The sequence below is a fragment of the Parasteatoda tepidariorum genome, chromosome 9 (assembly GCF_982258835.1).
Source record: "Parasteatoda tepidariorum strain Cologne lab strain chromosome 9, Ptep-v5.0, whole genome shotgun sequence".
Lineage (NCBI taxonomy): Eukaryota > Metazoa > Arthropoda > Arachnida > Araneae > Theridiidae > Parasteatoda > Parasteatoda tepidariorum.
Genome location: NC_141763.1, coordinates 34,063,005 through 34,090,253, shown reverse-complemented (window position 1 = coordinate 34,090,253; position 27,249 = coordinate 34,063,005). Strand labels below are relative to the sequence as shown.

Here is a 27,249-nt window from a genome sequence, read left to right as displayed (position 1 = left end):
AATATTTTCCATAAACATTGTACAGTTTAACTTTGTTAGGCATCTAACATTGATTTAACAAATTTTACCTGAAAAGAAAGGTAATATCTATTGTTGGTAAAAATTTCAGAAGTAATTGAATTTGCTTTTTTCTAAATCATATTTGTAGGAATATGCATTTTAAAAAGTCACGATTTAGAAGAAAATTTTAACAAACTCTTTTTAAAGCTAAACAAATTGAGAAATGCTGAATAAAATTATTTAATTTTATCAGTCAATATATGAGATTTTGCTTCATGTTTTCTGAGCAACGGAATGGAAAAATTTCTCCTAAACTTTAATAAGTATTCCTTGTTAGTTATCTTGTACAGATTTGACAAAGTTTGCTTAAAAAATCGCATCGATGCTGTGTATTTTTGATACAAACTCCGGAAATACACAAACAATTTCTTCAAAAAAAAAAAAAATCAGATTTTTCAAGTATACAATGAAAATTCTTTTTTACCCCAACTTGTTTATAAAGATTGTGATTAAATAGCTTCACCATCAATAAATAATTAATTCTAAATCTAATGCTACAAATATTTTATTCATTTTCAAACAAGTGACTTGCAAAATTTTTTTTTTTATAATTTTATCTTTTCAAGTGAATCAAATATATTTCAATAACCTGATTAGCAGCATGTCGTTGCAAAGTTTTTAAATCTGGACGCAACTCGAAATGCGGTGTTTTTAAAAAAAGTTAAGAAATATTTTAAGAAATAGCGTTTATATGATTAATGAAAAGTTAAGTTATTAAAGTTAGGTTAGGTTATTAAGTTAGGTTTAGTCATTAAATTTGGATTGAAAAGTGAAATGACGCATTTTTTGCTGTGTCCGTTTTAGTCTAAACAGGAATTTTGATCAGTGTCCATTTCCGTAAACAAGCATTTCGAACTGTGTCCAGATTTGAAAAATTCATCGACGGCATATTCAACATTCCGATGTATTTGTCACTTTCCCCTCATCATGTTCACCAATTTAAGAAGTTCAGATTTAGATCTGTTGCTACCAGAGTTTATGAATCGATCTTTAATACATTCTGGAGTGCTTTTCCACAATTCTCCAAATAATACTTTAGACGTATTTCTTTCTATAGCTTCTGTTGCAATGATAGTTACTATTCCCATGTGAAGATTCGCATCAATATAATCCCACAAGTGATTAATCGTTGGCAAAAAATATGGATTATATGGCCAGTGGTTGTACAGTGATTTTAAAATCATTTCGGGATAAGTCTTTAAAACTATTTTCTGCTGCTTTTGGTCACTTAATTGTGACAACAAAAACAGAACGATGTCTGTGCATTCACTTGGCATTTGACTCTCATACCATCTGACGCAATTATGCTGCCATAGTCCTGTTCGGTATTCTTTTACCCCTTTTGCCAGCCAACCTAATATGTCATGATCCGTTCTCTCTTCTTTTACCAATTCTCGCCAAAAGTATTTAACTGCAGGAAAACTCTTACTAAAAATAGCTAATTTTAACATAGAGAAAGAAATACTGTGTTTTCTTCGATTGAATTTGTGATGTTTGCAGAAACTGGATAGTTTATTCTCCAAAATGCAAACCCAATAAGAAATTAAATTATAATCTAGACGCCGCCTAGGAAGTTTAAAATTAGTTGTATATTTAGAGCGAAACTTCTCTTTTTGGTTCCTTGTCATTCTATTCCAAAGGTCAAAAATAAGATTTTCACAACAACAATGGCATGCAAATTCAAACAACATTTCTGGGTAACTGGATACTGTATTGTCATGAAATACCGCATGTTCTAATGTTTTGATTTTATCAATAGTTCCCCAAGATGACCAATGAAAAGTTCCTTTATCTATCGAGTTATAGAAATAATAGTGTTCCCATCTTCTCATATCAAAGCACTTTATCATCTGCAATCCAATGGGTTTGACGAAATCTAAAATTTCTTGGTGCAATTTTTTTGGAATGCGTAATAATATTAATCTATTTCGAATAATATTTTCTATTACACGAAAATTATAACATCCTGCAACATACGGTTCACGTTCCTTATCCTGCACTTTCTTCAAAATTTCCTTTAGTTCCATTTTAACATCAGGCTGAGCTAATAAGCTGACAACTATTTGGACAATGGCCATGTTTTCCAGCGATGGAATTATAAATTGAGCATAGTTGATGAACTGTGGTTCCATGTTTAACCAATTGTTTCAAATACAGAAATTTTCAATGTCCCTAATCCTTATTCTTCCTACAAAAAAAATAATAATACTAATAACCTTGAGAATGTAAATCATTATCAAAAATTACTAAAACATTAATTTCCAACTTTAATTTTAAAACCAGAAAACATATCAAACTTGTGATTTAACAAAGCTATAATGCTTTAAATGTAGATGACATATTATATAAAATGTTAAACTGGTTTTTTTTCAGATTGTACACAATGAATTAATTATTTTACGAAAGTTTTCTCACTATATTTGTCGACAATTATTCAGTAAGCATTAAATTTCCTAGTTATGTTGCAAAAGTATTTTAAAAATATTTGTTGAATTCTACCCCCCCCCCGTAGCTCAAGTTACAAAAGTATTTAAAAAATATTAGCTAATAATATTTTTACGTCACAAAATGTCTTACTTATGATACAAAAGTATTTTTAAAATATTAGTAAACACTTATACACTGTAAAAAAAATTAGATCAAATTACTGTAAAAAGTGCCGTACTCAGAGTACCGCGAAGCGTATTTTTTTACCAGAACATGATACAGAAGAAAAAAATCCAATGTTCTGCAATTTTTACCTTAATAATTTTCCGTAAAACCACTGAATCACTCTAAATAAATAAATATTACTGAAAAATACGGGATTAATAATATTTCTCAGTTTTTCAAGTGTTTTTTGCAAGAATAGATAGCGCATGTAATATTCTACTGTAAAAATGTATTTTATGGTTAATGCACATAAAAACCTTGTGCCGGTATTTTGTACTGTAATTTTTGCATTGCACGTCACAAAATATCATAGACACATTGCAGAACTATTAGTTGCGTAATATTTCTACGTCATAAAAAATCCTAGACATGTTGCAAAACTATTTAAAAAAAAATTAGTTAAGTAATACACTTCACAAAATATCGTAATTCTTTACGACAATACGCTATTTGTCTAATTACTATTAAAGTAGACAGAATATATATATATATATATATATATATATATATATATATATATATATATATATATATAAGCAGTTTGATTAATGAATTAAATTTAACGGTGTTTCGTACCTTTCTCATCTTGGCAATTTCAGCAATCAAACAGGTTTTAACGTTTTTTTAATATCGCTTTCCTCGTTAATGATTCGTGAGAACTCGCAGACATTTTTGATATTTTTGTCATATAAATACTGATTTGCGAACCCTGTATGTAAATTTTTTTAATGTATTTTTTGACAAGGAGTTTAAAAATTTATATTATGAAGAATGATTCACCTTTTTGCTTTGAAGACGACAGGTACTAAATTAGAGAGGAAAAATTGTTCTTTCCCCTGTTAAATATTTTCAATAAAAATATTCCAAAATTATTTATTATCCGTTATAAATTTTGTTTTACAAGAGAACTATCTCTGGTGTTTAGAAGAATATTTGTCAAAGAATCCACTGTGCAGATGATCACAAAGTGATGTAGAATTTTAACAAATTCTACATCTCTAAGGAATTCATAACAGCTCTGTGATTTTTTTTTATCAATACTAGAATTTTTCTCACCCTGTTTGAAGTAAAAAAAATTTTTAATTCACTTGTTCCTTATTTTGAACTGATTTAACAAATTTACATTAAACAGCAGCAATAGATTATATTGTCAGGGCCCACGATAAGCATTTGCCACCTCTCCAAATGCAATAAAATCGTAAATTTTGCGAATAAAATTGTGTTTTGGCAAAAGTATTGGCGAATAATTTTTTCCGGTGCAAAGAAAAATATATCTTTAACTCGATCCTCAAAATTACGTCAAAATGAATTTTTCTAAGCAAATCAGTATTTTTTCTTCGATTGCAGTAATTTTCGGTAAATGCGGCGCATAACCAATTAGAATAGGGTCCCAATAATATAAACCTGAAACAAACTAAAGTAAAATAGTTTTCTATAAGAAAAACATTTATCGTCAAAAATTGTTGAGATTTACATTTGGCGAAGCCTTCCGGAAACTGGCGACTACTTTTGATATTTGGCTAATTTAGTATCGAATAATTTGAAATCCTTAACCCGGGCTCTGATTGTTAATGCAAATTCTGGGAATAAAAGATTTATTAAAAAAAATCATTTATTCAAAGTATATAATGAAAGAAATCTTTTTTTTAAACTTGTTTGTAAAAATTTACAAAACAAATAATTTTCTCAATCAATTTACTACAAATATTTTAATCCTGGGCATGAAATTTCAGTTTTAAAGATGCTGGCAGTATTAAGACTTTATTTCGCCACTTTTTAAAATGAAAAATATTAAAAATTTTTAACAGTTGTAGTATGAAGAGACTTTTAGTGACCGAAACGATAAGAAAATGTTGAAATTGTCTTATTGTTAGAGTTGTCTTATGTTTTAAATGCTTCTAGAAATAATCGTTTCGGAGGTGAAAATTGAAAAACCCAACATTTTTAGCCAAATGAGCATAAAATTACAAAATGCAAGCGATACCAAAACTTTTCTGCTTTATTGAGCAAGATAATCTAAGTGTTTATAGTTTAATTTAAAACATTTTAAAAAATGCAACTTAATCTCCAGCCTTGAATATTTGATCACAAATAGAGAGCTGGCAAGTGAAAATTTCGCACTATGTTTTAATCATTTACAAATAAATAGCATACAGACAAAAAAAATTCATCATTTCAATTAAAACAAAATGCATGTTCAAATATATTTCAGTACGTTCATTAGCAGGATACATTTAACGTAGATACTAATGTATTTGTCGTGATTATCCTAGGTCAACATATCAAGAAGGTCTGGCCTATTGGTACAGGACCTAATGAACCGGTCTTTAATATTTTCAGGAGTAATGTCCCACAATTCTCTAAGCAAATCTCTAGACGTATTTTCTGCATCTGTTACTATGGTAATTATCATCTCCTTGTGAAGATTCTCCCCAATATAGTCCCACATTTGATTGATTGTAGGTAAGAAATACACACTGTATGGCCAGTGGTTGAACAGGGATTTTAAAATTATTTGGGAATAGGAATTAATTGCTTTTTTCTGCTGCTTTTGGTCACTTAACTGTGACATCAAAAACAGAACGATGTCTGTGCATTCATTCGGAACTTGGCAATCGTACCATCTTATATAACCACTCCCATGCCATTCTCCTCTGCGATATTCTTTCACCCCTACATCCAGCCAATATAATATGTAATAGTCCTTTCTTTTTTTTCTCTCTAACTTATTCCAAAAGTATTTAACAGCGAGAAAGCTCTTACTAGAAATAGCTAGCATTAACATATTAAAAGGGATGCTGTGTTTCCTTCGACCGAATTCGCGACTTTCGCAAAAGCTGGATAGTTTGTTTTCCAAAAGCGAAACCCAATAAGAAATTAAATTAGAATCCAGATACAGTCTGGAAAGTTTGAAAGTTGTTGTACCTTCCGAGCAAAGCTTCTCTTTCTGGTTCTTCGTCATTCTATTCCAAAGTTCGAAAATGCAATTTTCAAGACAGTAATGGCATGCAAATTCAAACAATGTCTCTTGACTTTCCGAATCGATTTCAGAACTGTTATCGAATACAGCTTGTTCTAATGTTTTGATTTTATCAATAGTTCCCCAAGATGTCCAATGGAACGTTTTTTTAGATATCGAATTGTATAAATAATAGTGTTCCCATTTTCTTAAATCGAAACACCTTATCATATGCATCCCAATGGGTTTGACGAAATCTAAGATTTCTTGGTGCAATTTTTTGGGAATGCATAATAAAGTTAGTTTATGAAGTATGATGTTTCCTATTTCACTAAAATTATAATAACCCACGACATGTTGCATACGTTCCGTGTCCTGCACTTCCTTCACCATTTTCTTTAGTTCCATTTCAATATCCGGTTGAGCTAACAAGCTGGTAACTATCTGCACAATGGCTACATTTTTTAGCGTTTGTATTGGTAGCACAACATAGTTGATAAACTGTGATTCCATGATGAAATATTCATCCAATTGCTTCAAATACAGAAATTTTCAGAAATGTGCCAAATCCTTTTTCTTCCCGCTGAAAGTAAATAAAAAAAATCTTAAAAGTTTTAAGTTATCAATGCTTAACTTAACGAATTTGACAATTATGAAGGCTATAGTTTTGTAAGTGTAGAAGACAAAGAAGTGAAAAATTAAATTAAATTGCTTTTTCTCACATAAATCGAAATGCCTTAATTATGTTGCAAAAGTTTTTTAAATTTATTAGTTGACAAATATTTATCAAACACCAAATTTTCTTGTTATGTAGTAAAAGTATTTTAAAAATATTAGTAAATAGCTATACGTCTCAAAATCTTATAGTTACGCTCTAAAAGTATTTTTAAAACATTATTTCATTAATACTAATTTAGTACCGAATTCTGTAATTATGTTCGCTCAGTATTTTAAAAATGTTCGTTGATTTAAACCAGCACATCATAAAATGTCGTGCACATGCTGAAAAAGTGTTTTTAGAGTATTGGTAGACTAACACTCATATGTCACAAAATGTCCTAGTCATATTGAGAAAGTATTTTAAAAAAATATTTGTAGAGTAATATCTATATGTCACATAATGTTCTAGTTGTTTACGACCAGATGGTATATAGCTTAAAATAAAAGCTTTGCATTGAGTTTAAGGCATTTAAACTGATGCTTCATTTATAATTTTAATTTTTTTTTTTATATTTTATTCTTTGGTCAAAGGATTTTGAAAAACATTTAAAGATGTTTTTCAAAATCCTTTGGCCAAAGAATAGAATTCCTTTAATTCCTTATTTACGTTCTTCATCGAAGCTTTCAAAAACCAAATATACACTGAGTGGCCAAATTATTATGACCACCTCAGAGTTTTATGCAAATGAGTTATTGCGTCACAGCGTTGCCGCTAGAGGGCAAGATAACCATAACACGGGAATGCTGGACAAGTGAGTAATCAGTTATACTGTGTTGCTTGCTCAGATATGGGGAAAAAAAAGTGATTTAACTGAATTTCAACGTGGAATGATTGTGGGTGCGAGATACGTCGGAACGAGCATCAGCAAAACGGCCGCACTTGTGGAGTGTTCTAGAGCAGCAGTTGTTAATGTGTACAAAGAATGGACAATCAAGCAAAAATCCGGATCTCAACGTCAGACTTGTGGTCGTCACAGGGTACTGAATGCTCGATCAGAGAGAAGGCTGGTCAGGGTTGTGCAGCGCATCAGGAGAGCAACAGTGTGACAAATTGCAAGTGATCTTAATCAAGGAGCAACTGTGAACGTCTCTGAACGTACTGTTCGACGCACATTGCGCCGTATAGGGTATGGAAGCAGACGACTGAAGGGGTGGTCATAATAATTTGGCCACTCAGTGTATATTATCACTTATATTTTTATTACTCAATCCTGCCCCGCCCCCGCCAGGGAGCATCCAGGCAGTATACTGGTTGATTACAAACATTATTATTAACATGATGAATTGAAAACATTTGAGAACATAAAACTGAAAATATTGTGGGTGGTGAACATTTACAGATGGAAAGATGAGTTCAATCGAAACACTTAATTTACAAGTATACTGTAACCCCTGTATGCTCAATCGTCCGCTAGTTCTGGAAGATTGTTTTCAAAATGTTTTTTAATTATATGTTCTATTCGCTTACTTATCCGTGGGACTGTCCATAATTTCTGATGGTCAGATTTGATGGAAAGTATAGATTACCTTATGTCCCGAAATTTCGGACAGGTAAGTAATATATGTTCAAGATCGTCTAGACCAGTGTTCCCCAACCTTTTCATCACCGCGGACCTGTCAACGTTTGATAATTTTACCGCGGCCCACTGGGGGGGGGGACGTTAATTATTTCGTATTACTAATTTAATTTAATTGTATTTAAACATGCCTTCAAAATAAAATACAGTTATACCAAAAATTAAGTATAAAGTGATTTAACATTTTAACTTACTAGAATGTTAAATCAATGAGAACCCTGAGCTTGTTTCTTTGCAATGAGACGGTTCCATCAGGGGGTAATCGGAGACAATGATACATTACAAACATTAAAAAATTTATGCCACCACCTTCGGGGTCCACTTTTTTTAAATAAATGAAATTTTATTAGAACACAGATATTTTTAATTTGGGGTATAAACCTAGGAATTTAAATTCAGTTTCAATGAAATGGGCGGACCGGTACCATTTGATCCACGGAACACTGGTCTAGCCAACTACACATTTGGCACTGATCCGTTTTATTGTGGAATCTTGATCGTACCTTGGGTGGGTTCCGTGTTTAGTTAAACACTGATTAATATAGAAATTCGATAGGGAATATAAAATAAAAGTCTTATATAAAATTCCCTCCTTTTTTTAGCCATAATAAACTAAATTCAACTTACTTAAGAGGGGCAAAGATGCTGCTTTAGATTTTGTCAATCGCAGTTACTCATATGATTAACTAGAATTGTTTTACTAAACATGGGCGTCGCAGGGGGTCAATTTTTGAGGGAGAAGAAATTAAATTACAGTAGTAATACTTCTCTAAATTTCACTCATAAGAAGAAAAAAATTAAAATATGCTAAATACCGGCAAAATGAAATTTATTAGTTTAATCTCTTCCTTGTTTTTAACTTTAAGGAATTTAAATCGATAATAATTTAGGAATATTTTTTTATTCGTCTGAAATATTGAAAGGAACTTGAAAAGATTTTTAATTATTAAACACCTCTGTTGCAAACCACTACCATGACTCCATTATAAGTGTACATTCGCCATTGAAGCCATTGAAACTGAAAGTCAAAAATACTACAGACTTGAATTCAAGAGTTAAATCCAAAGACTTAAATGTTGCAAAGGTAAATATTGTTGCCTGGCTTATATCTTTCCAATTTAATATTTTAATTTAATTTCTTGCTAGCCATACTATGCTTTTAATTTTCAAAGTGAAAATGATTAGATGTGCGGCATAAGAAAATCACATTAGAAAAAGGAGAAATTAAAAGAAAAAGTAACACTATTTTAAATTGTTTTAGTTTTCTCAAAAAAATAGTTAAATGTGTTCCACTTTCTTCTTTTGTTTTACTTTTTTTCAAGTAAAATCAAGAACGGGGGGAGCCACACTCTTCACTTGTTTCACTTTTTTTTCAAAAATAAATGTTAGTAAATATACAATACGCAGAGCCATGGAGGCTCAAGGGATAGAGCGGTAGCACCCAATAAGGTGAACCGGGTTCGAATCCCGGGGTTGGCTGGTTGATTCGAAATCCGCACCCGGCTTGCACCGACAGCAGTGCTAACGTCAAATATCATCAGTGGTAGACGGATCATGGATTAGAGTCCCTTTTACGTCAGTCTAACCATGGGAGATACGTGGTTTTCCTCACCATGTAACGGAAATTTGGGTTAGTTCCATCAAAAACGTCCTCCACGAAGGCAAATGTCTCTCCATACTTGATCCAGGAGTTTCCTTGTCTTCTGGATTGGGTTCAAAATTACAAGGCTACCGGGGGTCTGTCCAGACATTTTGTGAAAGGTCCGTTTTTGTAAAATTGTGAAAAAATTACTCGTAATTTGTGAATATAAAATAAACGTTAAGTCACATTCTTTCAACCAGGGTCCGCTTTTGTGAATTTGTGCAAATAGGATCAGTTATTGCCAAAACACTTTTTCAAGGAGTTTTTAAATTGTAAAGAGATACAAGATTACGCTCAACACTGTAAAATTATATTTAAAAAAATTAAATTCTAAAAAATAAACAGCAATTGCAGCTGCTAAATTAGCGATGCAACATATAAATATTTGGTATTTAGCCTATACTGCTGAACGTAAGATATTCATTTCGGACGAATAAAGGAAGAAGCGTCTGCCGAAGACAAAATTGAGTTCGTTTACATCTGTCTTTCTCCCCCCCCCTTCCTGGAAAGGGTTTATTCGATTAACAAAACAATAATGATGATAAACAAATTGTGAAGGGTCCGTTTTTAAGTTATAATATTTTGTGAAGGGTCCGTTTCTAATTTATAATATTTTGTGAAGGGTCCGTTTTTATGAAAAGATATTTTGTGAAGTGTCCGTTAACGGACCCAAATTTCTTCTAAACAGACCCCTGGCTACGGAGTTGAACAATATTAGTCGTAACCCCCCCCCTCCCCCAAAAAAATGCTCAAAATTTATTTTAAAGACATGCTATTTGCGCTTATCCTATTTTCCTCCTTTAATATTTTAGGTTATACGGATAATTCATACCAATTTTTGTTAGGTTGCATATGGATAAGTCTTGCTATGTCGGGATAATCGGCCTAATTCATGTATACATATTCTAAAAGACGGAATTCAGAAGTGTTATGTTCCCAAATCGACGAATAAAATGCGCCACTTGGAAACAAATCAAAAAAGGTTATATTTCATCAAGGAAATTAACAGTCTCCTCTGTCTTTGAGAGCTCGATAAAAGTTGTCAGAGTTTGACCGAGATGTTCTGTCTCATCCACTATACTTACCAGACACTGCTCCTCAAATGTCCAGCTACTTCTATAATTGCAAAATCCCTCTAAAGAAAAGAAATTTAACTTCTTGGATGATATTGTGGATGTATAATTTTAAGAAGTCATTATACCGTGGGTGAAATTTTTCATGGTAAATTCCGTTTTACCTTCATTGGGAAACAGAGAAAAGTGAGTTCTGGTTAACCTCGTAGGGAACCATGAAGCATTTAAATGCTAGCATTTTTTTTTCTTCTTCAAAATATCAAAATGCAAACAGATCTGAATTTCCTATCCACGACGCAATAAATAATCCACTTCTGCAATATTTTGTTTGTATTTTGATTTGTGAAAAAATAAATTTAGCTTTTGAATTTTCATGGTTTACTCTAGGCTCACCTAAATTTGAAATTTAAAATACCAATGAAAGTAAAAACAAAATTTGCAGAGCAAAGTTTCTCACGTGGTATAGCGTCTTCTTAAAATTCCATCTTCCATTCGATGGGCTTTTATAAATTGCACAAATTTTTCTCCATTGCGATAGATGGCGCTATTAATCTTTACGGTAGCCACAGTTCAATAGCTTTAATAAGGAATTTCTGCTATAAACTGACTTTTTTTTTTTTTAACATAATACACATTAAACTAGCAATTTGAGTAAAAAATTTTCCCCATTAATTATTAAATATGCCATGTTATCTTATTCCAAAATGTTCTTCGAAAAATATTATAGAAAGTTTAAACTAAAAGCAAGCACTTAGTTTAATCGCCCAAGGATAACCCGGATACAAAAAAGTTCAACATCATCAGTTCAACAATCATTGTTTGACAAAAGATAAAATCTCTATTCTTATTTGTATATTTATAAACTTATTGTTTTTCAAAAACCGTTTTTCTTTTTTTTAATAATTTTGAAATATCTATTTCTTTACGAATACATTGTAATAAACATAGTAATAAACCATTAAAATCCCTAATTAGCAGTCTCCGTAAAACGTCTGGTGGCACTTTAACCAGTAAACACAGAGAAATAAAATCTCGAATTTAATTTCAGTTGGATCTCCAGTATTTTCAACTTCTACGGAATGAGATAAAAACTATAGTATAGAAAAGTTTTTCGCCGTTTCGCCCACCGAATTTGCACAAACTTTTCAAATTAATTGCTTAAAATAATACGCATGTATTCAACCGTATAAATTTTAATGTAAACAACGTATTTGAAAATGTTATGGACATTTTAGTAAATAAATATTAAAAGCAATGTGTTACGTGTACAAATGAAAAGTATATACAAGTAATGTATTTATCAGTGTAGTAGACAGGAAATTTAAATCATTGTAATTAATTGTATGTATTTAAATGTAAACAATGTAAATTGTAAAATTTTAAACTAAAAGGAAATTCGAATATCTTTGAAAAAATTGCTCCTTAATATGACGCATGTATTTAAATTTAAACAATGTTTTCAAAGCATTGAGAGTAAAATTAAGCAAAGCATTTAATACATGTTATACGATGTAGGAAAATTTGCTGGAAACAATTTAGGGAACAAAATACTAAACAATGTAGGAAACAATGCACTTAACAAGTTAAGCAGTGCATTAAATAATGTTGTAAACAATGTTTTAAAGTAGTTTTTTGAAGTTATACTTCTTATGCGACTTCCCAACAAGGTTGCGTTAAGCGTTTAACGCTACATTTTTATTGGCCGGGAAATCACGTGGTAGGATCCAGTTTTCCCTCATTCATTTCCATATTTTTTTAGTTCTCACTAGCATAAAAATAATAAAAGTCATAAAAGTATTGTTTTTCTATAAATATTTTTTTTGGTTTGTTTTGATACACATATAATTTAATAGGGTAGTATTTTTTATTTTCAAATTTAGTGGATAACAATTGTAAAAAATGAGAGAAAACAATCCCACGGACAATGCGACGGATTTAAGGTTAGGTCAAGGTACGTCTCTTGTGAATGTCAATTGATTGTTTCTTTTCTGAAATTACATTATGACGCATTCACATACATTATTAATACAAATAAATTTTCCCGGGCGAGACGATGAGGCAACCACAAGCACTTCCACTGGTTCAAGAGGTCCACGAGGGAAAAATGCACAATATTACCGTGATTACAGAGCACGGAAGCGAGCGGAGCAGGAAAAAGAGTCGTTGAATAGAACTAGTGATCCTTCTACGACTGCTGATTCTTCTACAATTAACGTCGCAGGTTGCGAAGTTTAACTTCTTCCGCGCGGAGGAACTCTACGCACTATTTTTTTATATGAATTTCTATAGTAAAAAGGAAATTTGCATATTTTTTAAAAATCTAATTTTGAAACAGTATTACGTATGTATTTAAATTTAAACAATATATTTGCACCATTAATATAAAATGTAAGTTTATAAACGTAAGCAATGCATTTGAAACAATATTACGAGGTAGGAAAAATTGCAGGGAACTATATATTTAACAATGTAAAGAACAATGTCCTTGACAAGTACAGCAACGTTTTAAACACTGTAGTAAACAATGTTTTTAAAATAAAATGAAATGAATAATATGAAGTTCGAAAGTAAAAAATATATTTTTATATAAAGTAAAGATATATTTTTATAAACAAAGAGACAAAATCTTAATGATCTCGTCTGTTTACAATATTTTTAACCTGATCGCATCGTCCATTGCTCCAATATTTTTTTTTATATCTTGACGTTAAATTTTTGTAGATATATTTTTATAAACCAAGAAACAAAATCTTAATGATCTCGTCTAGTTACAATATCTTTTCTCCTGATCACTTCGTTGATTGACTTTTACGATTGTTCTAATCATTTCGTGCTTCTTGCTGCTAAACCGCCGATTACTGCGATTACTTAAAAAGAATTCAACTGAAAGTTATCAAAATGTATTATTGCATAAACGCAGTTTTAGTTCTCGATTCTAATCAGATAAAATTTTAACCAAACAATTTTGTTCCCTTACCACTGCAACTTTATATACGATTTCGTATATTAAATTCTTTTTTTAAAATTTAACTTTTGATTGCTTAAAAAACTCGTTAAATGTTTTTCGTGAAAAAAATTAATTACTAATAACTCGAAAAGGTAATTTCTAATAATGTTTCACAATTCTATATTCTTTAATTTGATTGCAAGTTTTGGCTCACTGCAGTTTTACGCAAAGCCTATAATAAAATTAACTAAAACGTAATTACTGTTTAGTAATTATAAGACATGTAAATACATTTAGATTTTGATTTAAATCATAAAATGCTACATAATTTCACAGTATTACTTTGTAATACAGAAACACCGATTTCAGTTTAAGTTCTTAATCAGAAATAATAATAAAAAAGACAGTAATAATAGCAGAGATTATTAAGAAATGATGATAAATAAATATTAAAGGTAAATTAAGGTTAAACCAATATTTTACAGATAAGCAATTCCTGTAGGACTTTAATTAAATTTATGCTAATGACAACCAGAGAAGTCTAGTTCTTGGTGGTAGAAACTGGATCATACCATGTGATTTCTAGCCAATAAGAATGTGCAGACCACAGTATAAAATGGTTTTATGTCATTACGTTTTTATACCATACATAAATATTAAAATATTTCTTTGTAGGACAAAAAGTGAAATGTTACATCTGACTTACCTTTAAGTTAAAGTTTAAAATTCAGCAACAGAACAGAGTTACTTAACAAAGTGTAGTTAACGTCGTTACTTATCACAACTTCATTGTCCCTTATTTGTTTTATTTTTATCTTTTGTTATCAGTTTAACCGCCTGACTGATAAATTATTTCTATTTCAGCCATTCGTTTTTCAAATAAAAATACCTAGTTATCGTAACAGTAAAAAGATTAGAAATATATAAGGAGGGGTCATGTTTGTAGAAATATATATATCTACAAACATGACCCTGACAGTAGAATTTACAGAGTCAGTCAATCAGCAGAATTATCTTCAAAAATTCATATTTGTCTGTGAATTCAATGCAGTCAAGCAGAGATTAATTCTGTGAAAATTAAGCTGAATCAACATATCTGGTACTTTTCGGTTAGCTGGGCTGAAGGGAATATAACTATTAATTTTAATTTTTTATATATATATTTTATTTCATTTAATTTTTTTTATTTCATTTAATCTCTTTCATTTAATTTTTTTATTTCACTTAAGTTTTATGTGTTTAGTAAATAAATAAAATAAAAAATATTAGAAAAAGTTGGCAGGGTTTTGCTTCTTTTGGTGACTTTTCACTTCCAACCGGCTAATCGAAAAGTACTCATACATTTAGCACAATTTGCAAACACTACGCAGATTGCTTGTTTTTTAAGTATATAGACGATATAACAAGCATTTGAATCTTTTAGTGATAAATAGAATTTTTTAGTGATAAATAGAATTTCTTAATTGAATTTTTTGGTGATAAATAGAAATTTTTATTGATAAATAGGAGTTTTTAGTTGAATTTTTCAGTGATAAATTTAGTGACAAAATTGTATGAAAACTCCAAACATTTTTATTGTATCAACCCAAACATGGTTCAACCCATGTATTTTACAATTTTATTAGCATAACAACTGTACCTAGTATTTTACTCAGTTACAATTACAAGTTCATTCACAGTTTTGTTTTTTTACAATTGTCTAATTTTTGGTTAACATAAAAACTCGTTTAATATTTTTTACTTAAAAGATAATGTTTTATAATTCTGTATTCACTATTTTAATAGCAAATGTTGTCTTGGTACAGTTTTGCTTATAGTTAAAGAAAAAATATTAAAATACTATTTGATTTAGACAGAGAATTTAATAAGTTAAATTTTCCGTTCTATAAAAAATTCCGAATCAAAATACGGTATGAAGTACTAGCACTTCGGTGCATCATTCGTAAAATTCATTTTTACAGTTATAGTTTTTTAATAACAGTGATTCATTGATTTAAACGGTAATTGTTTCTGTGAAAATTACTGAATATCAGTGTTTTTGTCCCATAACATGTTCATAAAAATGGGTTTTAGGGTAAAAAGTGCCGGTGCTTTTTTCCGTAATTTGATCAGAATTTTTTTACATTACAGTTAAATAAAATAATAAAGAATATTTTTTATATAATTAATAATAGTAAAAGACATGAAATCATAAAAAGTACTTACCACTAAAAGGTTACTGCCTCATTTTTTTCCTAAAAAGTCTTCATTGGTAAATAAATTTCAGCCATGCACTAACTAACGTTTTAAAACCTTTTTTTAAAATGTAATAAAGAGTATTTTATTTGCTATAATTTTTGCTAATTGCAAGTGCTTTTTTGAAAAGATAAACTTCATGTTTTTAAGTGATAAATTTTTTATGGAATTAGTTGAGCGTTACATTTTTAGCACAAATATAAACAATCATACATTTACACAGTGAGCTGCAATTTTTTTATAACATTAGTTAAACATCTCATTTCTTTAACGCAAACATAAACAATTGTTAGACAATGTTTTTAACACAGTGACAGACATATATTTTTTATAGTTAGTTAAACATTACATTTCTTTAACAAACCTCATAGGATAGAAGTTGATGCTATTTCAATCCCTAATGTAGACTAACACAAGATAACACGAATATGGAGACAGAATGTACGAAATAAAAAACGTTGCCCTCTGAAGAACTTTTAACGAATAATCATATTATATAAACAAGCATAATCAGGTTTAACGAACTAAAAGATAAAATCTTAGAAGTTTGAAAGCAATAAATTATTACGAATTCGAACTAGTAAACAGAAATATTAAGATATGTGTCAAAGCCATTTATTATTCAAGTTTGTTAAGGCGGCAAAGGGGCTTTTAATTTCTTTTAAAAAAGCTTTTGAGCGAATGATAGGATTTAATAGGAATGAAATACCAGAACTAAATTTTAATGATGAGAGCCTGAATTTAAATAAGCTAATTAATTATTTCAGACGATATTTTACATTAAGAAATTCAAATACAAAATGTACTGTAATTAAACATATTTTTTTCCCAACGGATTCAGTTATTGATCCTAAAGATATAAGTGAGGAAATAGCCATGATCAGGAAAATACAGTATCAAAAATTTAGGCGTTTAAAACTCTAAACCCCTTAATTCACTTTTTACGCAAAAAACGAAAATACGCAAAAAATTAGGAAATTAACAGTAAGCAAACTAAAATTTCGTCAGATCTCTTGCTTAGACTATTTAAATCATATTTTCCAGATTTTGATTACCCTCCATATCGTGAGAATCAAGAATTTAAATGCAGAGAAAAAAGTGCTTATTCAGAGAAAGTGCGTTTTTGTATTTGATTTCGTAACGTATCGCCTTCCATAATTGATTAGCAAATTTAAGGCTAGGTTCACAAGCTGTAAAGATTTAGTCCTAGTACCGGAAAAAAAGAACATTTGATCAGAAGTTATTCAGTTTTTTTTTCTCACTGTAAATTCCAGTCCATAGACTTAACACATTTGACATTACACTCTTGAGAATTAAAATGCTTTATAAAATTGCAACACACTTAGTTGCGCAACTTTATAGTTGCTATTAGAATTTGATAGTGTTTATGCTATATTGACTTATTTAATTCCGATTATCATGATAATCATCAGCTTCTATTAGACTTTTATCAGTTTTATTCAGCACACTGAAGCTACTCTTCGTTGTATTCATTCTCTTGACTGCATGCCTGATAATCCAAATCAGTGTTAATGTCATTATCCGTATCTGTATTCACTATAAGACTTTGAGCACTATAAAGACCATCTTGAGTGCCTTTACCGCATACCAGATCCTTATTTTTTCTCGACTCTTGAATGCAAAAACATGAGAAGCATGGTGAAACATTGTCGTTATCAGAATCGGTCAACACTTTTAAATTCTGAGCACCATAGTGACTACTGCGATTGTCGACACTACAACCAAGATCCTTATTTATCTCCGACTCTTGAATGCAATCCGAATCATTGTCGCTATCAGATTCTGTCGACACTTTTAAATTTTGTTCACTATGAAGAATACTTGGATTGATTTTACAGTCTTCACTTGACTGTTGCTCTTGAACATATCCCGAATTGTTTGAACCACTGTCACTACCAGTAGAGCGCTTTTTGAACTTTTTGTTTTTCTTTCTACAATGCTGCGCATTCTTACTAAGATTTTTTGTAATCCCAGCTTTTCTACGTTCAAGTAACTTTAAACGGCGCTCATTAGAACCACAGGCACCACTGCTAGAATTCCCTCTTAACCACCTTTTCCTTTTTTTATTATCCGCGTTATCCTGGAAATATTTTTTAAGCAAAAATAAAGTGTAGTGATCATCATAAGAATCACCACCGTTGTATGAAACAAGATGTCCTAAAGTGCGGAATAAAGCTCTTCTACATTTCGATAGCACAGTCTTGTAGTGGAAGAAGTTTTGGCGAACACTGTCATCCAACTTAGAGCTCAGTTCCGCTACCATGTCTCTCGACCAGGGTGAGAACAGTTTTATGAGATAAATACTGTTTTTCCAATCAACGCTCCGTAATTCCACAGTGTCACGATACAAATCAAATATTGAATTGAAGAATAAGTCAATGCCATCTAAGGAAAGCATCATTTCTTTTTTGAATTCGCGAATGTTATCAGTAGGAGTCAGCCTGGTAAAATGTTCAGCTGTCAGTTTATTGCAGTCCCCACTCAGATTCTCAATATCGTCTTCATTGCATAAAAAGTAGTTTAGAAAATTTTCGAACAAACTTAGTCCGTTTTTTTCGTATTTCATTTCATCCACATACTCAAAAAAATATTTCGTTGCAAATTCTTTTTTGAATTCGTTTATTTTCTTAGCTGAATCAAAATATTTGCGTAAACATTTGTCAACCCATTCATACGTTCCATAGGTCAGTGATAAAATGGTAATAACATAATCAAAATCAACCTTTTCCCCGCCACTGTCACTGCCTGCATCAATGGTCTCATATAGAACTCGAAATACAAAATCACTCTTATCTATTTGATAAAGATTTCTGAAGTCGCTTTTGCACTGCCAACAATAGACAATAAACCGTTTCCTGAACTTAGTAGGGCTATGCCACCATAAATTGATTAAATCTTTTGTTGCACTTTCGTATTGTAGTTCTTCTACGATATATGTCATTATTTCACAGTAGAGTTCCATATCTAAAAAATCCCACATTTTGTTGATCGTTGGCAAGAAATAGTGTTGCCATGACCAATGGTTGCTTAAAGATTTCAATATTACGTCTTGAAATCGATGAAAAATTTCCGCTTGCTGCTCCTTATCACTTAAATGTGACAACAGAAAGGTAATGATGTCAGTGCGTTCATTGGGTCCTGGGTCTATATACGTTAAAACTTCGTCATCCAGTTCTAAAGCTAACACCAACCACCGATTAACGTGAGTTCTCTTCTCTTCTTCTGTAAGTTTATGATGCCACAGATATTTAACTCCGTGAAAATTAGCGTCTAAAATTGATAACGTGAACATGTTTAGATAAATATTATGCTCTCGATCATATATATTATTAACGCTGTCTTCAAATATGTATCTGGTAAAATCAGATAACTTATTCTCTATAACGCACATCCAATAATAAGTGAAATGAGAGCGTTCTAAATTAAATCTTTCTTTAGTTTCCGGTGGCAGCATGTCATACATCTCAAAGATATATTTCTCACAGAAACAACTGCATGCGATTTCAAACAGCACATCAAAATCCTTGTCTCTAGAATCATCAAGTAGCAAGCGTTCCAAAGTTTTAATTTTGTCAATAGTTCGTTCTGTTGTCCAAGAAATACAGCCATCACGTGCAGAATGATTATACAGTTTATATTCCATTTTATCTTCATCCAAATACTTAAGTAATTCTATTCCCATGGGTGTAACTAAATCTAATACGTCTGTTTTAATCCACTTTGGTATGGGAAATACTTGTAGATTTGCTTGTATTTTTCTCTCGACTGAAACTCTACAAAATTTGTATATTCTTTCGGTGTTTAAACTATCCATATTATTCATTCTGCAATCCCGTTTTAATTTATTTTGCATTTGCATCAATTCTGCCTTTATATCCGGTTGATGCAATAATGAAGATACTACAGGAACAATTGCCATGTCATACAGAGAACGTGGAGTTGACTGGATGTAGTTAATGAAATCTGGTTTCATGGTTTCCTGCTGTTTGGATTCCATGGTTTTCTGGATCACTTTTCAAACCTGAAAAAGTTAGGTTTTCATGTTTTTAATGAACTGAATTTATGATCAATATTTTAAAATAGAAATACAGCAATGGCAGAGAAAATTATAAATCTATTGCAAGGGAAGTCTATGAACTATCCTTTGTATATCGTTCTCATTATACTGAAGTCAAACTAATTAAGTTATGACCAAAATGAGAACCTTAGCTTTTTATTCTTCTTATTGTCCTATTGTCCTCTAGGATAAATTTTTATTTTAGTTTATTGGTTGAAATTAGTTTCTACAATCTTTTGATGATGGAGTACATATCCGCGTTTTAGAACATTGTTAGAAATAGGTCATGGAAATTTAGAGCTTATTGAGGTATTTTCTGAAAAAACTTTTAAACAATTAAACCATACAGCTAGTAATTTTGAATAAATATTTCATTGCGTAAGACGATTCGTAGATTTGTTTTAAAATTTACTTGTATTTTTATTTGGTGATGGCGAATCGTCCAAAAAAAAATTAGAGATCCTGCTTCAGTAGATTGTGAAAAATAGGTCATGGAAATTTAAAGCTTCTTGTGGTATTTTCTGCAAAAATTAAAAACAATAAAACTATGCAGTCAGTAATTTTGAATAGATATTTTATTCTGTAAGATGATTTAAAGCTTTTTTAAAATTTACTTTTATTTTTATTTGATAACGAAGTACCATCGGAAAAAAAACTAAGGATAAAAAAAGGGGATTAATATTGAGATAATTGTGGGATACCTGTAAATTTTTCCAACAATAAACATTCTTACTGCATATTAGCTCTCTTTCGTTTGTGTGAGTTTAAAATGTTATGATCAAAGTTTTGACAATTTTTCGAACAGTTAGAGAGAACTATTATAAGCAAAATTTATAGTAATATTTTTGAAAAGGGGAATTTTTCTTCAAAAAAATTCCGACTACTAAATCGACTAGCTAGAGCTCTTAAATTTTAACTATCTAATGATAATCCTGATGACAATACAAGTTTCACTTGTTTCTTATGACTGCTACTAGAAATCGATTTCGTTCCTTTATTGTCAAGGGGAATTTACTTTCAATCAGAATTCTTATCCTTTTCTAATCAATCAAAATTCCGATAGCAAGTTACAATTATAACTTGAATGCTGATAGTAGTATTTACCTCTTTTTTACCGCTGATCGAAACTACAATTATTTTCAAACACAAAACTAAAAGGGTGGGGGAAATTACGTTTTTCAAGTAGACTAAAAAGAAGAAAACTATTTTTTTCTCATTTAAATTCCCTTTCTCACATCTTCCAAAAGTGAAGCACCTTAAGTGTTTCATTTTAAGTGCGACAAAAATAGAATTATTTTCTCCTTGAAAAACTTATTTTTTTAATTTTTATTTTATTTGATTATTTTGATTTCAGACCTTTTTATCTACTGTAGATCTTAAGCAAATTATCCCAAGAAATTGAAGCGGTAAAATATTGCCTGATTAAAAATTTCCTTCGCTTCAAAAAATAAAAATTAATACAATAATAAAAAATAGTGCCTATTTTTGCTCATTCATGTGTGGCAAGTTTAAAATAGGCCCCTACTTTTGAAGCCCTTGAAACACGTTGACTCTGTTATTTGCTATTTACTTATTTGTTTTATTCATTTATTTAATTCATTTATTTAATCTATTTATTTAATTTATTTATTTAATATATTTATTTAATATATTTATTAAATTTATTTATTTATTTATTTATTTATCTATTTTATTTATTTATTTCATTTATTTATTTATTTTATTTATTTATTAATTTATTATTATTTTTTAAGCGAATGACGTTTTTAATGAGGTAATATACCATAGATCATTTTAATTGGAGGATTCTTGTGAGTTTATCTGACAAAAATAAAACTATTACACTGTACTCTGTACTGAAAAATAAACTGCTCGCGGCGATATTTGGCGAAATTTTAAAATTAAAATCAATTCATAGTGAATATTAATTAGAATGTAACACTTACACTAAAAAAAAAATAAAAATAAAAATTATCTTTTATAAGTTTTCCAGCGTTGCAAATTTATAAGTAATTTAAAAATCTAAATTATATCGTATCCGTACGCTATTCCATAGCACTATCTAAAAGATTTATCACACGTAATTGCAGTGGAATGCTATCTTCAGTTTTCCCTGATTATAACCCCAGTTCCAGAAATTTTTCTTTAATCTTCTAAAGAAAGATTTTATCTCATCTAACACGTTTGGGTGTTCTCAAAATTTCATCATAATTGTTTTTAATTGAAAAAAAAATTTTTTTTCTTCCCCTTTCTCGTTTATAATTTCTTTTTTTTTTGGGGGGGGGGGCACAAATGTTTATAAAAATATTTAAATTGCACTACCCGGTCTCTTAATGTAAATTTTACTCTTCGCGTGTTTCGTCATCGCTCTAGAATTTTTGAAAGCAATCGAAAATTTTTTACAATCAATTATGAATTTAGTTTAAATCGAAATAATTCCATGTCAATAATTTTCAATAATTTATTATTATTTCATTAAATTTATTATTCTAAAATATGTAAATTATAAAGTATATAAATTTTTACATTACTTTAAGATACATAATTTTGAACGACACAATACAATATTGGAACGAAATTGCTTTTAAAAATATTTATTTTTTAAATATTTTAAAAATCAGGAAATTTTCAATTGATTTCGCTCGCATTTTATATTTTGTCATTTAAAATCGTGTAAAAACTGGTATACCTTACAATTCGAAATCTTTCTGATAGTTATTAAATGAAGTTATGAAAAAATAATTAAAAGTTATTTTTATGCGCATAAACAATTTATCTTTAGATAAACGAATTTTATAATTTTGTGTAAAAAAAAAACCTTTTTAAATAAAAACGAGAAAATGAAAGTTGCGCTTTCTTCTGTTTTGTCTGCTTAAAAAACGATTTCTCCAATTTATTGTACTACGATATTTTATTTTATTTTAACAGGCATCAATTTGATACATTTCCATTTGAAATAATAACAGAGACCCAAGGATCAATTTCAAAGATTCATTTTCCGCCATATTTTACTGTATTGCAATGAAGCATAACTTGAATAAATTTCCATTAGAAACAATAACAAAAATAAACGGTTCAGTCTTTCCGAATTATTTCACTACGATATTTTACTATACTTTAATCAAGCATCACTCTCATAACTTCTCATTTGAAACAGTAACAGAAATCAAACGATCCATTTCACCGATTCATTTAATTGCCTTATTTTAATTAGTTTAATTAATATATATTTGAAGCAATTGCATAAACCAAAGGATAAATTTCTTTGAACCTTTCAGCAACGATATTTTACTATATTGTAATGTAATCAAGCATCACTTTCATAAATTTTCATAACTCATTTGAAATAATAACAAAAGCCAAACGATCTATTACCCTACCATAGTATACTGTATTGTAATGAAGTATTACTTTGATAAATTTCCATTTGAAACATTAATAAAAACGAAAGAATCAATTTCTCCGATTCATCTCAACATGATAATTACTGTATTATAATCAAATTATACATCGCACAGTTTGAAACAAAAGCCAAACGCCAAGGGTCTCATTCAATAGATTTTCCGATTCATTCCGTTGCGAAATTTTATTATTTTATAATCAAATGTCCGATTTATAAATCTCCATTTAAAAAAAAGAATAAATAAAACCATGTAAGTATTACAGTACCCCCCCCCCTCCTCGTTATTCTTGATATTAGTTGAAATCTAAAATTCTCGATTTCAGTTTTAAGTTAAACGTTCAAATATATGGAGAGAAAAGAAAATGAAAAACCTACACTGCTCATAATAAAAGAACTTTAAATAAAAGAACTTCGAACTTTTTCCAATACAATTGTTTTTATTCTTATAATTCTTAACGATTTTTAACACAAAATATAAATAAGGTATGAAATGAAAGAATTAAATCATTCGAGTTTACAAAGTATTATTATATACAATAGATGGCAGCACCAAAATTCTGTCTTTTTAAAACTTTTTGATAATACGTTTTCTGAGCTTTATTTATAAAAAAAATTTATGAACTTAATTTTTTTAAAAAAAAAAAAAAGATTAATTTTAAAGTTGAATTATGTACCGTATATTCCGGCGCATACCGCGCCCCGGCGTATAACGCGCACCCGTAATTTCTAATAACTTTTTTTAAATTTTAAGAAATACTCTTCGTATAACGCGCATGAAAATTTGGATTGTACATGTGCAATATCTCGTCTAGTATCTATAGAAAACCAGAAAGCTTTTTAGTGTGGGACATGTTTAGGTCCCACCTGACAGATAATGCAAAAAAAATTGTTGAAAGAATGTAACACCGATGTGGCAGTTATTACGGGCGGATTGACACCATTAGTTCAGCCATTGGACTTATGCTTTTAAAGCCAATTTAAAAAAACAGTGGAACACTTGGATGTTGGAGGGCGAGAAAACCTTTAAGAAAGGAGGACATATGCGTCATGCAAGTTTGGAAACAGTGTGCGAATGGATATTAAAAGCATGGGATGAAATTATGCCTGAGATGGTCAGAAAATCATTAAAAAATGCACCATTTCAAATAATCTGGATGGATCAGAAGATGACTGTTTATTCGTGGATGAGGGTAACACAGATGATGAAGACGAAACACATTGTGATGACGTGCCTGAAGAAATAACGGAAGACGAATATAATGAACTATTTATGTAATAACGAAAATCAATAAAGTATATAGGTATGTTATTTCTTTAAAATGAAAGTATTTTTCTAAATTTAAATTTTTTTAATCTATAATATTTTAGATTCGGCGTATACCGCGCTCCCGTAAATTCCAATGTTAATTTTTGCATTAAAAGTGCGCGTATACGCCGGAATATACGGTAGTTCTCGTTGTCTCATTCAGTCTTAGAAAGTTTAGGGTGAAATCAAAACAAAAACGGCAAATTCTAATAATCATAGTAGATATAAAATTGAATAATATTTTGATTACATGAAAAATCCGTGATATTAAACCCTTCTTAAGAACTGCTAATTAAATTAATATAATAATAAAATAAATATTAATATTAAATCTGCATTTTTATTAAATAATAATAATAATCATAAATTGGTTAAATAAATTATAAGACAGCAGTACAACAAAACAAAAATTAATGAAAGTGTTAACCAAGTCTAAAAATAAAATAAAACGCTTAATTCTTGTGTAATAGGAAGTTATTAATTTTATTTTTCCGCCCTTCATCAACATAAGAAAAACATTATTTTGGTATGCATTTTTAATAATGAAATAATAATTGATAATTATTTTAATATTAAAATAATAGTAATAATTCAATTCATAAAATATCAATGCAAGACACATTTTTTATTCGCTTATTTTTAAGCCATTTTCTGACAAAGGGAAAAAAATCTTATATAACCTTTATTGTGTTAAATTTTTGCTTTTATCATTAACATTTTATTGTTTATTTATTTATTGTTATTTATTAATATTTTTATTTACTATTTCAATTATTCGTACATTAAATATTATTATAACTGTATATATTTTATTACTATAATAATTCGTATTTTTATTAAAATATTGGTTATTAATATATTGGTTATTAATATTTCAGTTGTCATTACAATTATTTGCATTTCAATTATTATTGAGATAGTTAATAGGATATTATTAACAATTATTATTAATTATTATTATCATTATTTTGATCATTATGATTTTGATTATTGTTATAATTATCAGCATTTTATTATTGTGATCGTTAATAGGATATTATTAACAATTATTATTAAATATTAATTATCATTATTATTTTGATTATTGTTATAATTATCAGCATTTTAATTATCATTATAATTATTTTTATTGCTGTTTTAATTTTTTTATTATTGCATTTATTCTTTTTGTTGTGCTTATTATTTTTTTATATATACGTATTTCTTCTAGATTTTCTTTTTCTAATCTTCATTTTACAGATAAGTAATTTATAAGTAAATAATTTACATTTCAATACATATAATACTTACAAAAGTTTGCATCCACCAATTTAAAAGATCATAGCAGAAGATTCCAAATAATGATTCAAATTTTAAAAAAAAAAAAATTAGTTCAAATCAATATTGTTTAAGATAAAAGATTTTAAAAGAAAAATATCAAATGCACTTTTCCAGTTTCATGTTTTTCATAAACAGTTTTCAACTCAATTGAAAACTGTCAATTCAATCTGGAACATCGTAAAAGAGTTCGCAGATGGCAGAAGAGAGCATAAAAATCTTGTTTCCACACTTAGGTCAAGGCTTTCTAGGTAGATTGTAGCCTACGGTCGGAGGGAAATCTAAGGGCTGTATCATCATCTTTTCCTCATTCTTTTATTCCATCTTTGTTATATAGTATAACTTCATAACTATCAATTGATATAGTGGTAACTTTTGTAGCAAAATATAAAACAATGAGTGGTTTATTTGTGATGGTTTGTAAAAACCCCTTTCTCCCCTATTATATCACTTACTGTAGCATTAAATTGTAACAAATGACAAATAAATGGATGGTTTTTTCTACACTAGGGAACGCTACAAGCTCGGGACTGCCTAAATTTCCGGGTTACTGTTTCAGGTGTATTTTAAAGCCATTTGGCATCATTGTGTTTTGAGATTCTTGCAAACAATGTATTTGATTACTTATTACTTATGTTTACAATGCTAACAATACTTGTGTTTACAATACTAAAAGTGTTAACACTAACGTAAGATGGTGCACAGCTTACTACACAAGCAAACAGTAATAAACAAATGGAAAGAGGCCAAATCAAGACTGCCAAAAAAGCGAGTTATTCAAAATCTAGCAGCCATGTCACCTTTTTTAATAATAAATAACAAAATAATTAAAACAAATTTTCACTCCAAACTCCCCAGAATTACATGATAACATTAATATATCTTATGAAATACAGCAGATTTGAGCTCAGAAATTATCCAATTTATTTCTTTTATTGAAAACAAAATGATCCGTTTGAAAACATCGCCTATCAGAATAACATGTAATAAGCAGCTGCAAACTTTTAAACCGGAACTAGAGTAGGCCCCGAGCTCGAGATTGTTATTTTTTACTTTTCTACTGAAAACACCATCCATAAATAAATAAATAATTCGTTTAAAGTTTTTCGATATATAATTTGAAGAAGTCATTTTTTAATTTTTATTTTTATTTTTTACGCTTATAGGTACTTCTCGCCAAAAAATGTAGACCTCCGCCAATTCTTTTTTTAAATCCTTTATTTTTTCCAAATATCTCAACCAGAAACAGGTTATACACACATAAAAGATTAGAAATGCAA

At 29.5% G+C, this 27,249-nt stretch overlaps 2 protein-coding genes across 3 annotated transcripts; both read right to left on the bottom strand.

Moving 5' to 3' along the window:
• Positions 1–549: 549 nt before the first annotated feature.
• On the bottom strand, positions 550–14,494 carry LOC107448772 (uncharacterized). Of its 2 annotated transcripts, XM_043045567.3 has the most exons (3): positions 14,337–14,494; positions 3,707–6,254; positions 550–2,513 (listed from the first exon to the last, which is right to left on the bottom strand). In XM_043045567.3, the coding sequence occupies exon 3, from the start codon at positions 2,190–2,192 to the stop codon at positions 972–974; it is 1,221 nt and encodes a 406-aa protein (XP_042901501.2). In that variant the 5' UTR covers positions 2,193–2,513; positions 3,707–6,254; positions 14,337–14,494; the 3' UTR covers positions 550–971. The 2 variants fall into 2 exon arrangements, with proteins under 2 accessions (XP_042901501.2, XP_087007385.1); XM_087151259.1 differs by lacking the exon at positions 3,707–6,254 and having other exon boundaries at positions 550–2,248; positions 14,337–14,472.
• A 1,513-nt stretch (positions 14,495–16,007) lies between these two features.
• On the bottom strand, positions 16,008–26,189 carry LOC147803501 (uncharacterized). Its single transcript, XM_087151258.1, has 2 exons — positions 25,943–26,189; positions 16,008–19,907 (listed from the first exon to the last, which is right to left on the bottom strand). The coding sequence occupies exon 2, from the start codon at positions 19,881–19,883 to the stop codon at positions 17,340–17,342; it is 2,544 nt and encodes an 847-aa protein (XP_087007384.1). The 5' UTR covers positions 19,884–19,907; positions 25,943–26,189; the 3' UTR covers positions 16,008–17,339.
• Positions 26,190–27,249: the final 1,060 nt, after the last annotated feature.